A 15,272-nucleotide genomic window follows, 5' to 3' on the forward strand; every position below is an offset into this window, starting at 1 on the left:
AAAAAAAAAAAAAAAAACTACACAGAGAAAGCTAGGCATAGTGGTGCACACCTGTTGTCCCAGCCACTCACGAGCCTAAGGCAGGAAGAACATGTGAGCCTAGGAGTTTGAACCAGCCTGGGAGACACAGGGAGATCCCACCTCTAAAAAAACAAAAAACAAAAAACTACACTTAGGACATTATTTCCAAACTATAGAAAATCAAAGATAAAGAAAAAATCGTAAAGGCAGCCACAAGAAAAAAACATTTTGCCTATAGAGGACCAAAAATAATAATTACATCCAAGTTTTCTTAGAAACCAGGCAAGAAAGAAGAGAGTAGAATGAAATATTTAGTGTTGAGGGGAAAGATCCTACCAACCTATAATTCTGCACTCTGCAAAATTATTCTTCAAAAGTGAAGGAAAAATAAAGACCTTCTCAAACAAACAAAACTTGAGGTAATCCTCTTGCCAGTAGACCTGCCTTGCAAAAAATGTTCAGCAAAATTCCTTACAGAAAAGGTAAATGATAAAGATCAGAAATGTATACGTACATAAAGAAAGAGGATTCAAGAAGGAATAAATGAAGGTAAAATGAAAACTTTTGATTCAAAGTAATAGCAAAAATTCAATTATGTACACATTCAATTATGTACAATTCAATTATGCACACATCGCTTCTCAGCCCTTTGGCTAAGATCAAGTGCAATTATGTACACATATTTTATATATATGATATGAGGGATAGGAGGAAGGAATTAGAATGATTTTGCTATTATAAGGTACTCATACAACCTGGGAAGCAGAAGTTATGTGAAATTGAACTTAAAATAGTTGTAAATTATATTGCAACCTCTAAGGCAACCACTAAAGAATGTAAAAGGCCGGGCGCGGTGGCTCAAGCCTGTAATCTCAGCACTTTGGGAGGCTGAGACGGGCGGATCACGAGGTCAGGAGATCGAGACCATCCTGGCTAACACGGTGAAACCCCGTCTCTACTAAAAAATACAAAAAATTAGCCGGGCGAGGTGGCAGTCGCCTGTAGTCCCAGCTACTCGGGAGGCTGAGGCAGGAGAATGGCGTGAACCCGGGAGGGTGAGTTTGCAGTGAGCTGAGATCCGGCCACTGCACTCCAGCCTGGGCGACAGAGCGAGACTCCGTCTCAAAAAAAATAAAAAAATAAAAAAATAAAAAATTATCCAGGTGTGTTGGCATGTGCCTGTCATCCCAGCTACACAGGAGGATCACTTACGCCCAGGAGGTCGAGGCTTTGGTAAGCTATGATCATACCACTGCACTCCAGCCTGGACAACAGAGTGAGACCCTGTCTCTAAAAATTTTTTATAGAAGACCAGGTGCAGTAGCTTATACCTGTAATCCCAGCACTTTGGGAGGGAGGAGGATTGCTTGACCCAGGAGTTCAAGACCAGTCTAAGCAACACAGTGAGACCAGTTCTCTACATAAAAAATAAAAATAAAAATAAAAAATAAGCAGGCATGGCAGTGTGTACCTGTAGTCCCAGCTACACAGGAGGCTGAGGCAGGAGGATCACTTGAACCTGGGAACTGAAGTAGTTTGCAGTGAGCCGAGATCACGCCACTGCACTCCAGCCTGGGTGAGAGGGGGAGACCCCGTCTCAAAAAATAAAAAATAGTAATAATAAAAAACATTTTAAAAAGTAAAATAAATAGAAATCATTTTTAAAATTAAAGAAAAACGGTACCAATAAACTGGATATGATGGACACACTTCCTCTAACAACAGAATACACTTTCTTCTCAAGCTCCCATGGAACATTCACCAAGATAGACTACATTCTGAGTCATAAACATACCTTAATTTAGAAGAACAGGAATCATACGAAAAGGCACTCAGCCTTATTAGTTATGGACTAATGCAAATTGAGTCAAAGCAAATTGAGAACACAATAAGAGACTATACCACAAGCATCAAACTGGCACAATTAAAATATGTTAATATAAATGCTGGCAAGGATGTGAAACAACTGAAATTCCCAAACTGCTGGCTGCAGCCTCTTTAGTAAACAGACGGGCATTATCTAGAGAAGCTGAAGACATATATATCCTATGACCTAAGATTGCCTCTAATGTGAAATGTTTACATCAGCATCAGAAACTAAAACGTGCATGCCAAGATACATGTAGAAAAATGTTTACATCGGCATCATTTGCAATGGCAAATATCTTGAAATAATTTAAATGTCCATCAGCAGTGGAATGAATGAATACATTAAGAAATACTTACTATGGCTGCACATGGTGGCTCACGTCTGTACTCCCAGCACTTTAGGAGGCTGAGGCAGGTGTATTGGAGACCACCCTGGCCAACATAGCAAAATCCATCTCTACCAAAAATACAAAAAATTAGCCAGATGTGTGGTGGCACATGCCTGTAGTCCCAGCTACTTGGGAGGCTGAGGTGTGAGAATCACATAAACCCAGAAGGCAAAGGTTTCAGTGAGGCGAGATCCATGTCACTGCACTCCAATCTGGGTGACAGAGCAAGACTCTGTCTCAAAAAAAAAAAAACCATACACACATATATATACACACACACACACACATACACACAGACACACACACTTACCACAGAGCTATTAAAGTGAATGAACTACATTTTCAAAGAACATAGATAAATCTTAAAAACATAATCAGCCAGAAGCCATGCACAAAAGAAAGCATATTATATGGTTTCACTTAACATAAAGGTCAAAACAGAAAACACTAATCCACATCGTTTAGGGAGGCAATTTTTATTTTCAACTATGAAGCAAAGCAAATGAAAACACTACCATAAAAGCTGAGACAATAAAGAATTCTATGCAGGATGGAGGCTACAGTGATCCTTAGGAAGGATCATCATGACAGGGCTCTTGAAGAGCTATTTCCTGACCTGGGTTATTATTAATTTTCTTTTTTTTTTTTTTTTTTTTTTTTTAAGACAGAGTCTTGCTCTGCCACCCAGGCGCGCTTGGCTCACTGCAACCTCCACCTCTCAGGTTCAAGTGGTTCTCCTGCCTCAGCCTCCCGAGTAGCTGGTACTACAAGCACAGACCACCATGTCCAGCTAATTATTTTTTTATTTTTAGTAGAGACAGGGTTTCATCATGTTGACCAGGCTGGTCTCAAACTACTAGCCTCAAGTGATCCACCCACCTCAGCCTCCCAAAGCACTGGGATTACAGGTGTGAGTCACCCCACCCAGCCTGACCTGCGTATTATTTACACACATTTGCACTTTGTAATAACTGCTAAACTATACTTATCTTATGTACTTTCCTGAATATGTATTATATTACAAAATTTAAAATGATTACGAATTTTAAAATTTGTAAATTTGACTCTCAAAGGAGTCAGTGACAGAAGCAGTCAGGAGGGTTCTGTAATAATCAGATGGGAAATGATGTGCTTGAATCAAAGTGGTAGCAGTTTTGGTAGTAAGAAGTAAGTAGTAAGTAGTAGTGCTAAGAAGCAATTTGATTATATTGTGGATTATATTCTAAAGTAAAGCCAACAGGACCTTCTGACTAAATTTAGGATGTGATAGCAAAAGATGAGTCCAAATAGTGTCAAAGCTTTTACCTGAGCCACTGGAAGACTAGACTTGCCATTTAAAATGGCAAAGGCTGTAGGAGAGCAATGCAGGAGGAGCTTGGTAGAAATCAAAACCTGTTACGTTTGAGATACCCATTAAAGTTCAAATGGAAATTGTGGTAGGCTCTTAAACATATAATCCTGGAGAAACAGATTTGAGAGTTGTCAGCATATGGATCAGTATTTAAAGTCATGAGACTGGAGTGATCAGTTAGAGCAAATGTTGTGAAGAGGTAAGACAAAGGGTGAGAAATGTTAACTGGATTAAGTGATGCAGCCATCATTGGTATCTCTGACATAAGAAATTGTTATTATCAGTGACTTTGCTTAGAACAATACCCTTTTCATCATAATGTCCAAATAGATGTAGATCTATTTATCAATTCTGTAATGTCCCTTGGTCTTTCTGTCCATTTACTTACAAGTTCTTTAGACTGTTTTAGTTATTGTAGTTTTAAACCCTGGCACCTGGTAGGGCTAACTCCTCATTACACTACTTTCATAGAATGTTTATTCTTGCATGTTTCTTCCTCCCATAAGAATGTTATAATTACCTTGTGTAGTCCTTTAAAAAAAAACTTAGTATTTTCCACTGTACTCTTATTAAATACACAGAATATTGAAGATGTAGAATGGCGACAGCTTAATAATGTTGCTGAGGACAAGAGAGGAAGTCTCACTAATATGCAATTATTAACTAAAGTTTTGTAAGCAGAAAATGAGATTGCTTAGAATAAAACACAGAATTAAAAGAGAAAGCAGTTGGAATGAACTCCAGCATCTAGAGTCTGAATGGACTCATGTAAATTGCCAATGGAAACCAGGAAGGTATGGTCGGAGTTGTGAGAAGAAATGTCAGAGTATGGTATAATGGAAGCCAAGGGAACACTGTTGAAAGACTGATGAAGATGAGAGTTAAACTGCATTTACGGTGATGCAAAAGTCACTGAGGACCTTAAAAAAATGATTTAGTGGTCTAGGGGTCAAAGCTAAATTAACATGTGTTGAAGAATGGGATGGCAAGAGAGAAACAGAGCAAGAGCTACAAGAGTATGCCAACTAGACGACAGTTTTTGTTTTGATGATAGGAAAGACCTAAGCGTGATTAAGTTTTGATGGGAGGATCCAGTACCAAGGGAGAGACTGAAGATACTAAAGAGAAAGGAGCAAAGGGACAGTATAAGGGTCCTGAAGAGGGGTGGAGAGTTATATTCAGTAATGTGGACATGTGTAGCAGGAGGAAAGGATGACTTTAGTTACGGGAATTGATCCCATACCTCCCTTCATAACAGGCAGGAAGGAGGAGAGAATGGGGGTAGCACCAGTTAGGTATGTATATATAGATTCAGTAAGCAAAGTTCAGAAAATTCTGCATTGTCCACCAAGTAAGAGAAGTGGTCATCTTACCTTTATTTATTTATTTTTTATTTTTGAGGCAGGGTCTTCCTCTGTCCCCAGAGCTAGAGTGCAGTGGCACGATCTTGGCATACTGCTGCTTCGATATTCTGGACTCAAGTGATCCTCCCACCTCAGCCTCCCAAGTAGCTGGGACCACAGGTATGCACCACCATGCCCAGCTAATTTTTGTATTTTTTTGTAGAGATGGGGTTTCGCTATGTTGTCCAGGCTGGTCTCAAACTCCTGAGCGCAAGTGATCTGCCTGCATCAGCCTCCCAAAATGCTGGTATTACAGGCGTGAGCCACTGTGCATGGCCCATCTTAAATTTGATTAATAAAAGTTACTCCTATTGTTCAACACTTACACTGCTTTTAGTATGTCACTAAGAACAGAATAGTTGAGTCAAAGTGGTAAGCACTTTGTGAAACTTCTGAATTCCTACTGCCTAACTTCCTTCAAGAACAAAGGGTTTCCCATTTACACTCCCTCTAGAACTCCTCTCCTCATGTTGGATGGCTATCATTACTTTTTCCCCCCAACCGTTCTGTCTTAGCATCCAATGTTCACTTTTATTAATATTTTAAGAAGAAAAGGCTGATTTTTTTAAAGCAGGGTTTGAGATTAATGGTAATTACTCACGTATAAGTTCAAATAGACTTCATTTTAAAATATTTTTAAAATATAAGTCTGTTAAAAGTCATGTAATAAAGATATGTACCTCTCAAAATGAAGTGTGAGGTCAGATTTATCCATTACCATTATGGACACAAAGTAATAAAATGACAAGGAGCTGAAGAAATAAAGGTGAAACATCAGAAACAACTTTCCAATAAACGGATTACAGAAAAGCCATCCATGAGAAACTTCTTGAATAGGACTCAGTAAACAGATACCTATCTGTTCAGAGGACAGGATTCATTGATTACCTGAAAATCATTTGCAATTCAGATCAACAAGTAAAATCACCCACCAATGAAGTACATAAGCACCCCCTGCCACTGAACCCCCACGAGCTACAAATTCCATGCCAAAACCCTCTCTCCACTAACACCTTATCATCACTATGCTGAAAACCAATGAGAATGCAGATAACCTAGATCTGGGTCAGGAATTATTTTTATTGCAGGTAAGGAACTGCACAAATCTCAAAGGGCACCAGAAACAGGCCCTTCTTTCTTACCTTTACCATGAACGTGAAGTCTGTTAGGGCTGGGGAGTAGACGGCCCCACCAGCACATGGGCCCATGATCAGAGAAATCTGAGGGATGACTCCGGATGCCGTAACATTCCTCTGCCAAAACAGAAAAGCAAAGGCATCTGGTTACAGAGATGTCTGAGGCATTATCTGCAGAAAGATAAAGACAACAATACGAAAACATTTGGCTTTTTTTCCACAGAAATTCTATACAGGAGGCAACAGACCTAATCAGTAAAGTTCTTGAAGAATTATATGTGCATTTTCTCCCCGTAACTGCTGGGATGGTCAGCATATTACTTTCTGAGGCAAATATTTTCTCTCCCCTCCCCTCCTGCACAGCAGGTTCCCTAAAACCTTCACTAAGGGCATGAGGTACAGAGTGTGTCCCACCATCCACACCACAGTTCCGAACACAAAGCCCCCTGTCTGTGTAAAGCTGCCTGAAAGAAGAATGAAAACCTCATGCAGAGTTTGGAAAGCCAACACTTATCCTGGCGCCCTGCCCTCTATTTTGAGTCCCTCCACACCCTCCACAGAAGGCACACAGTAGTCACTTGGCAAGGGTACAAGGCAGGTGCTTCTTGACATTGAGTACCCAATGTCTACTCTGCCCATCCCCAGAAAAGGTATGCAGCAAAGAAGGAGGTAGAAGGAGCCAGAAAGCCTCCATAAGGACATTGTGTTGTGAAGGACTAAGCTTCAGTCCACCTCCTAGGAAAGACAGGATGTGGTGGCTCAAAGACTCAGGCAAGATGATAAAGGCCCAATTACTCTTTTGCCCTACTTCCAACCCCTTTCCTTCTCCTAAGTCCCATCAGTTTAGGAAAAGTAGGTTCACTTTTCAGCCTGCCTTGGCTCTAAGCCCAATCTCTACACAGCTCAGGACAGTGCAAAATGTAATCTGTACTTTCTGCAAAAATATCAAGGTAGTTGGGGAGACTTCCAGCTGTGGCAGAGTGAAGAGTTCAGAAAATTCTCTCCCCAAAAACAACCGGACAACATTGTCAAAAACGAGTATTTCGGGGTTCTAAAAATGAGCCAAATGTAACAAACTGATAAGTGTTTATTCATTAAAAACTGCTAAAGTTGAGATAAGAACAGTGAGAGCCTGTGGCATTCTTTTTTTTTTGAACAGTGAGAGCCTGTGGCATTCTTTTTTTTTTTTTTGAGATGGAGTCTCTCTCTGTCCCCCAGGCTGGAGAGCAGTGGCGCGATCTCGGCTCACTACAAGCTCCGCCTCCCAGATTCATGCCATTCTCCTGCCTCAGCCTCCCGAGTAGCTGGGACTACAGGTGCCCGCCACCATACCAATTTTTTTGTGTTTTTTAGTAGAGATGAGGTTTCACCATGTTAGCCAGGATGGTCTCGGTCTCCTGGCCTCATGATCCGCCCGTCTCAGCCTCCCAAAGTGCTGGGATTACAGGCTTGAGCCACCGCACCCGGCCCACCTGTGGCATTCTTAACCAAGGCTGTCATCATTGCCCATACCAGCTCAAAATGTCCTACTGGATGAAAGAAAGTAACACCAGACTGTAATTCAAATCCACAAGAACCAATTAAGAGTGCTGAAAATGATAAATATGTGATTATAAATACTGCATAAGTATAGTTCTCTTTTCTTAGTACTTTGAAAGACAAGACTGTATAAAGCAATAATTAACACTGTTTTGAGTATTATATAACAATAAAAGCACAAATGAAGGGGGCAAAAATGGAGCTACATTGGAGCAAAGCTCCTATGTTTTACCAGAATTAAGTCAGTATTAATTTGAAGCAGATTGTGATAAATTAAGATATATAGTAACCCTTAAAGCAACTACAAAAAATAAATCAAAAAATACAGCTAAAAAACACCAGAAATTAAAATAGTACACTAAAAATATATGCTTACCATAAAAGAGCTGAGTGACATCACAGAAGAGAGAATAGGAAGCTCCAGGAATCCGAGATCAAAACAACTATTCAACTGATAGAAACTGTCCAGAGCAACTATTTTTGAACTCTGGAGTCCAGTCAAACACTTCAGGGCCCAGAGAAGAGTTTGATAAAGCAGCAAGTAAATTTCAGTAAATTTCACATTTATTAATAACATGGCTGCTATAATCCCAGACAACAGACCATGGCAGGTAGCCACGAAGATGTTCCTAGTGTAGCCAGCTGGCGTCAGACTGGGAAATGAGAATCTTTGCATCTTGGTTTTTCCATCTTGAAAAATCAAGGTTGTGTGTTCTGATTGCTGACCACTGCTTTTGATGGCTGAGGGGCCAAGCATAGAGGCTGGCATTGTTTCAACCCTGATGGGCTCAAGCAGCGTCCCAGCCACAAGGGATTTAAAAAGGTAGTTTGGTCCACACCCCTCCACCCTTCTGGGAGACAGACATTTAAGGAAATTATTGTGAGATTGCTGGTTAAACACAGGGACAAGAGAACTAAAATTTCAATGACCACATTCAGTAAGGAACATACTCTTTGCAAAAACAGCTTGGGAAAGTTCAAGCAGATGGATCCAGTAGTTGACAAGCAAAAATCAGCTATTCCTGAAGAGTGGGAGAACTAGACTTCCAAACTTCCAAACATAATATTCAGAATTGCACATCCTCAACAAAAAATCACAAATCATACAAAGAAATGAGTATGGCCCATTCACAAGAAAAAAATAATTTAACAAAAACCATCCCTGAAGAAACCCAGATATTGGACTTAATAGTCAAAGATGCCACACGAACTGTCTTAAATATGTTCAATGAGCTGAAGAAAGCTGTGGGGGAAAAAATTACAGGAAATTAGGAAATCAATGTCTGAACAAAATGAGAACACCATAAAGAGATAGAAATTATAAAAAGGAACCAAGAAGAAAGCCTGGAGTTGACAAGTACAATAACTGAAATGAAAAATTCATTTCAGGGGTTCAACAGCAGACTTAAGCAAGCAGAAAAAAAGGACCAGGGAACTGGAATACAAAACAATTAAAATTATCCAGTATGAGGAACCAGAAAAAAGAAAAAGACAAATTAATAGAGCCTGAGGGACCTGTGGGAAACCAACAAACACACCAGTATAGACATTATAGGAATCCCAGGAGAACAGAAAGGGTCAGAGACAAGATTTGAAGAAATAATGACTGAAAACTTGCCACATTTGATGAAAGACATAAATATACATACCCAAGAAGCTCAACAAACTCCAAGCAGTATGAACTCAAAGAGATCCACACAGAGACACATTATAGAAAAACTGTCAAAACACAAACACAAGAAGAGAAACCTGAAAGCAGCAAGATAGAAGCAACTCATCCCATGCAAGGGATCCTCAGTAAGATTAACCATGGAGGCCGGAAGGCAGTGGGACACATTTAAAGTACTGAAAAGTCAGGTGCACTGGCTCACACCTGTAATCCCAACACTTTGGGAGAATGAGGCAGGAGGACCACTTGAGGCCAAGAGTTTGAGACCAGCCTGGACAACATAGTGAGCCCTGATCTCTACAAAAAAAAAAAAAAAAAAAGTTTTTTTAATTGGTCAGGCATAGCGGTGTTTTACTAGCTACTCAGAAGGCCGACGTAGGAAGACTGCTTGATCTTACAAGGTCAATGCTGCAATGAGCCATGATCATGCCATTGCACTTTATTCTGCGTGACAGAGCAAGACTCTGTGTCTAAAATAAAAACAAAATAAAGTATTGAAAGAAGGCTGGGCATGATGGCTCAATGCCTGTAATCGCAGCTCTTTGAGAGGTCAAGGGAGGTGAACTGAGTCCAGGAGTTTGAGGCCCACATGAGCAACATGGTGAAACCCTGCCTTTACAAAATACACAAAAATTATTCAGGCATGGTGGTGCATGCCTATGGTCCCAGCTACACAGGAGGCTGAAGAGGGAGAATCACTTGAGCCCAGCAGGCGGAGTTGCTGTACACCAAGATCACACCACTGCATTCCATCCTGGGCAACAGAGCAAAACTCTGTCTCAAAAAGAAAAAAAGAAGTATTGAAACAAAACAACTGGTCAACCAATAACTTTACATCCAGCAAAACTATCCTTCAAGAAAGAAGGGAAAATTAAGACATTTCCAAGTCAACAAATGCTGAGAGCATTCATTCGCAATAGACATGCCACAGAAGAAATGCTACAGGGAGTCCTTTAGTCTAAAATATTAGACAGTAACATGAAGTCAGGAGAAAAATAAAGAACACTAATAAATGTAACTTCCTAGGTAAACATAAAAAGTAGTGTCGTACTTTGGTTTGTAATGTCTTTTTCCTATGTGATTTAAAAGGCAAATTTACGGCTCCTCTCAGCAGTGGCAGCCCCAGCAGAGGAGTCTGCACAAAAAATAAAATTTACAAAAATAAATAAAAAACAAAAGGCAAATGTATGAAACAATCATAAATCTGTTAATGAGTATACCATGTATAAAGATATAATCTATGACAACATAAAAAAGGATGGAGAGGGCCGGGCGCGGTGGCTCAAGCCTGTAATCCCAGCACTTTGGGAGGCCGAGACGGGCGGATCACGAGGTCAGGAGATCGAGACCATCCTGGACCCCGTCTCTACTAAAAAATACAAAAAATTAGCCGGGCGAGGTGGCAGTCGCCTGTAGTCCCAGCTACTCGGGAGGCTGAGGCAGGAGAATGGCGTGAACCCGGGAGGGTGAGTTTGCAGTGAGCTGAGATCCGGCCACAGCACTCCAGCCTGGGCGGCAGAGCGAGACTCCGTCTCAAAAAAAAAAAAAAAAAAAAAGGATGGAGAGTTACAAAGCAGTGTGTTTACGTACTACTAAAGCTAACCTGGTATTCTTCCAACTAGTTTAAGATATTAATTATAATCCCCAAGGTAACCAATAAGAAAACAAACTTTAAAATATGATTAAAATGAAAGAAGTGAATCAAAAAGGCAAACAACTTAACTAAATATCACTACCCCAATGCCATAATGGAGGAACTGAGGCATAAACAACCAAAACACATACAGCAATAACTAAATGGCAGAAGTAAATCCTCCTTTTTCAGCAATCACACTAAGTATAAATGGATTAAACTCTTCTATTAAAAGACAGGGATTGACAGATTGAATTTAAAAACCAGAATCTATCTGTATGCTATTTACAAGAGCTTCACTTTAGATACAAAGACATGAAGAGGTAAAGGATGGAAAAAAATATTCCATGCAAAGGGTAACCAAAATAGAGCCTAGGTGGCTATATTACTATCAGACTAAAGAGACTTTAAATCAAAAACTTACTAGAGACAAAGATATTACGTATTGATAAAAGGTTCACTACATCTAGAAAATATTCCAACTACAAAAATATACACACCTAACAGAGCCCCAAAATCTATGAAGCAACAAGAGCCCCAAAATACACAAAAGTTAACAGAATTATAGGGATAAATAGGTACACAATAATAGGTGCAGACTTAACATTTCACTTCTAATAATAGACAGAACAACCAGACAGAAGATCAGTTAGTTAACAGTACACTTGAACAACACTATAAACTAATACATATAAAAGACCTATAGGCTGGGCGCAGTGGCTCAAGCCTGTAATCCCAGCACTTTGGGAGGCCGAGATGGGCGGATCACGAGGTCAGGAGATCGAGACCATCCTGGCTAACACGGTGAAACCCCATCTCTACTAAAAATACAAAAACCAGCCGGGCGAGGTGGTGGGCACCTGTAGTCTCAGCTACTTGGGAGGCTGAGGCAGGAGAATGGCGTAAACCCGGGAGGCGGAGCTTGCAGTGAGCTGAGATTCGGCCACTGCACTCCAGTCCAGGTGACAGAGCGAGACTCCGCCTCAAAAAAAAAAAAAAAAAAAGACCTATAAACACTCCACCCAACAACAGAGTATATACATTTCTTGTCAAATGCATATGCAACATTCTCCAGGAGAGACCATACATTAATCCACAAAACAAATCTTAAATTCAAAAGGACTAGAATCATAAAAAACATCTTTTCTGATCACAATGGAATAAAACTATAATTCAATAGCATCAGAAAACTGAAAAATTCACAAATACATAAAAATTAATCAAAACACTCTAAACAAGCAGTAGGCAAAAGAAGAATCTACAAGAGAAGTTAGAAAATATTTTGAAAGGTTTTGGTTTTTGCACCCCCACCAAGATGGCGCATAAGAGGCAGTGTTAGCATGCCTCTCCCACTTGGAAGAACAGAATAGTGTATTGAGATTCATATGGTGACCCTTTTTCCAAGAAGCCACACAGGAACTTAACAGAAAAACTGAAATAATCCACAGACCTTTTGAAGAAGTGGCAGTCTGCAGTCTACACTCTAAGACAAGGGAAAAACTGTAAGTCTCCAGAGTGTGAGATGGGGAGAGGCTGCCTTCAGGTTCCCGAACTGGGGAACCTGAAAATCCAGGCCACGGGGGAAGGCCTTAACCTTACCCAGGACTGGGATTGATTTAGGGAGCAGTAAGAAATAAAAAAGTAGAAACAGTGGCAGGAAGTGCTTTGCAGGCATTCCCAGTCTCCAGTGCAGACCAAGGTAAGCCATTCTTTATTGTACCTCACAGGGAACCTTGGGGAAGTCAGCCAACAAGCTCAGGCAGCGGTTACAGGTTGAAAGAATCTCCCAATTTCAAGATATAACACTGAGTGGGGATGAACTCCTTTGTCCAGAACCCATACCTCCCAGGGGTAGGGAGAAGTGCACTGCAGCCACAAGTGCATGAGCCAGTTGCCTGGCCCTGCAGGTGGCCTGGGAGGAGGATGGCCTGAAACTCACAGCTGCTTTACCACAGGGAAAGTTTATGGCCTGGGGCAGGTTTGAGTTCTGAGCCTAGGCTGCCTGGAACTTAGCCCAGTGCAGCTAGCAGAGCACAGAGGGAGTGAGATCTACCTTTCTGACTGTGTGGGATCTGGGTGAGGCTTAGTGCCACCTGCTACTCCCCACACCCTGTGCAAACTCTTCTGTGCAGCAGAGGCAGTTATATTCCTCTTTGGAACACTACCCTAATGACCTGAGAACCGCCCCCCCTCAGCCCCTATAGGGGCCATGGTTTTCCCCACACATGGAGAGACAGAGTGTAGACCTACCTGACGCAGCCCCCACCTGACGGTACCCCTCCACCCCTGGTTACTTAACACAAAGGACAGAAACTTTTGGCAGCTTTATGGCCCCTGTTGTCACCTGAGAAACCAGAATACCTCCCCTGGGCAACACAGGACAAGCTCAAATCCCACTGCTACTACTGCAGCTGGTGCTCTTTTGCAAACGCTACCTCCTGGCTGGACGCCAACCAACACAGTCCATTAGATAGAATAACACTGTGAACAGAAAGGGGTGCATGACCTAAGCTATCACTAAGGGAGGAGACCACCCCTCGTATTGTCTTATGTCCAATTTCTACCTCCAAAGAAAGAAGTAGTGAAAACTAAAAGGCAGAAATGAAATCCACAGGCAGACAGCCCGGCACCACGCCCTGGGCCTGGTAGTTAAAGATCTACCCCTGACCTAACCGGTTATGTTATCTATAGATTCCAGACACTGTATGGAAAAGCATTGTAAAAATCCCTGTCCTGCTCTGTTCTGTTCTGATTACTGGTGCATGCAGCCCCCAGTCACATACCCCCTGCTTGCTCAATCGATCACCACCCTCTCATACAGACCCTCTTACTGTTGTGAGCCCTTAAAAGGGACAGGAATTGCTCACTTGGGGAGCTTGGCTCTTGAGACAGGAGTCTTGTTGATGCTCCTGGACGAATAAACCCCTTCCTTCTTTAACTTGGTGTCTGAGGGGTTCTGTCTGCGGCTCTTCCTGCTACATTTCTTGGTTCCCTGACCAGGAAGTGAGGTGATTGGTGGATGGTCGAGGCAGCTCCTTAGGCAGCTTAAGCCTGCCCTGTGGAACATCCCTGCAGGGTACTCCGACCAGCCCGAGCGGCGCAGATCCGGAGAGCGCTCCCAGCTAGGCATTTGCCCCAGTGGGATGCCTTGCCAAAGCAGTGTGTGGCAGGCCCCTGTGGAGGATCAACTCTGTGGCTGAACATTGGGAAGGAACTGGCGCTTGGGGTCCAGACATCTAAAACTTGGTAAGACTGGTCTTTGGAACTTGTCCACTCCATTTGAGTGGAAGCATGGCCTGATCACCCACGGTGTGCCTTATCGGCACTTTGGTTTTGGTTTTGACTTGGTTTGAATTGCTTGACAGGACCAGTCTTGGAAATTTGCCCATTCCATTTGAGTGGAAGCGTGGCCTGATCACCCCACGGTGTGCCTTTATCGGCACTTTGGTTTTGATTTTGACTTGGTTTGAATTGCTTGACAGGACTGGTCTTGGGAACTTGCCTACTCCATCGGAGTGGAAGCATGGCCTGAGCACCCACATCGTGCCTGTACCGGCACTCTGATTTTTGTTTTTGACTTGACTTGGATTGCTTGATACTTTGGTTTTAGGTTTTGACCTGGCTTGGATTTCTTGATACTCTGATGTTGGTTTTGATTCTGGTTTGGTATAAACCATAAAAGTGTGTGTATGCCCTTTTTATCCATTCTTTGTTTTGTGGTGTGCATGTGGTGTGAGTGTGGTGTTTTTTTCTCGAAGAAGCATGGGTCAGGCACAAAATAAGCCCACCCCACCAGGAGCTATGTTGAAAAATTTCAAAACAGGATTTAAGGGAGACTATGGAGTACTATGACACCAGGAAAACTTAAAACTTTGTGTAAGATACACTGGCCAGCATTAGAGGTAGGTTGGCCATCAGAAGGAAGTCTAGATAGGTCCTTTGTTTCAAAGGTATGGCACAAGGTAACCTGTAAGCCAGGGCACCCAGACCAGTTCCCGTACACAGACACTTGGTTACAGCTGGTTTTAGACCCCCCACCACACAGTGGTTGAGAGCAGCAGCATAAGCAGCTGGCAGAGGCAAGCCAAGACCAGTAGAGAGAGAGAAAGGAAACGGAGAGGAAAAGAGGCAAAGAGAGAGAGGAAGAGGCCAGGCGCGGTGGCTCAAGCCTGTAATCTCAGCACTTTGGGAGGCTGAGACGGGCAGATCACGAGGTCAGGAGATCGAGACCATCCTGGCTAACATGGGGAAATCCCATCTCT

At 42.0% G+C, this 15,272-nt stretch overlaps 1 protein-coding gene across 3 annotated transcripts in view; it reads right to left on the reverse strand.

The window, feature by feature from the left end:
• PCCB (propionyl CoA carboxylase, beta polypeptide) overlaps positions 1–15,272 on the reverse strand; it is a 93,509-nt gene that overhangs the window by 43,403 nt on the left and 34,834 nt on the right. For 2 of the 3 annotated variants that reach the window (XM_011958171.1, XM_011958170.1), the window contains exon 6: positions 6,176–6,286. In XM_011958171.1, coding sequence (XP_011813561.1) covers positions 6,176–6,286 — 111 coding nt within the window. Of the gene's footprint in view, positions 1–3,584; positions 3,672–6,175; positions 6,287–15,272 lie in introns of all 3 variants that reach the window. The other variant, XM_011958169.1, reaches the window with a different exon arrangement.

This window comes from Colobus angolensis, unplaced genomic scaffold, assembly GCF_000951035.1.
Source record: "Colobus angolensis palliatus isolate OR3802 unplaced genomic scaffold, Cang.pa_1.0 Scaffold46, whole genome shotgun sequence".
Classification (NCBI taxonomy): Eukaryota; Metazoa; Chordata; class Mammalia; order Primates; family Cercopithecidae; genus Colobus; species Colobus angolensis.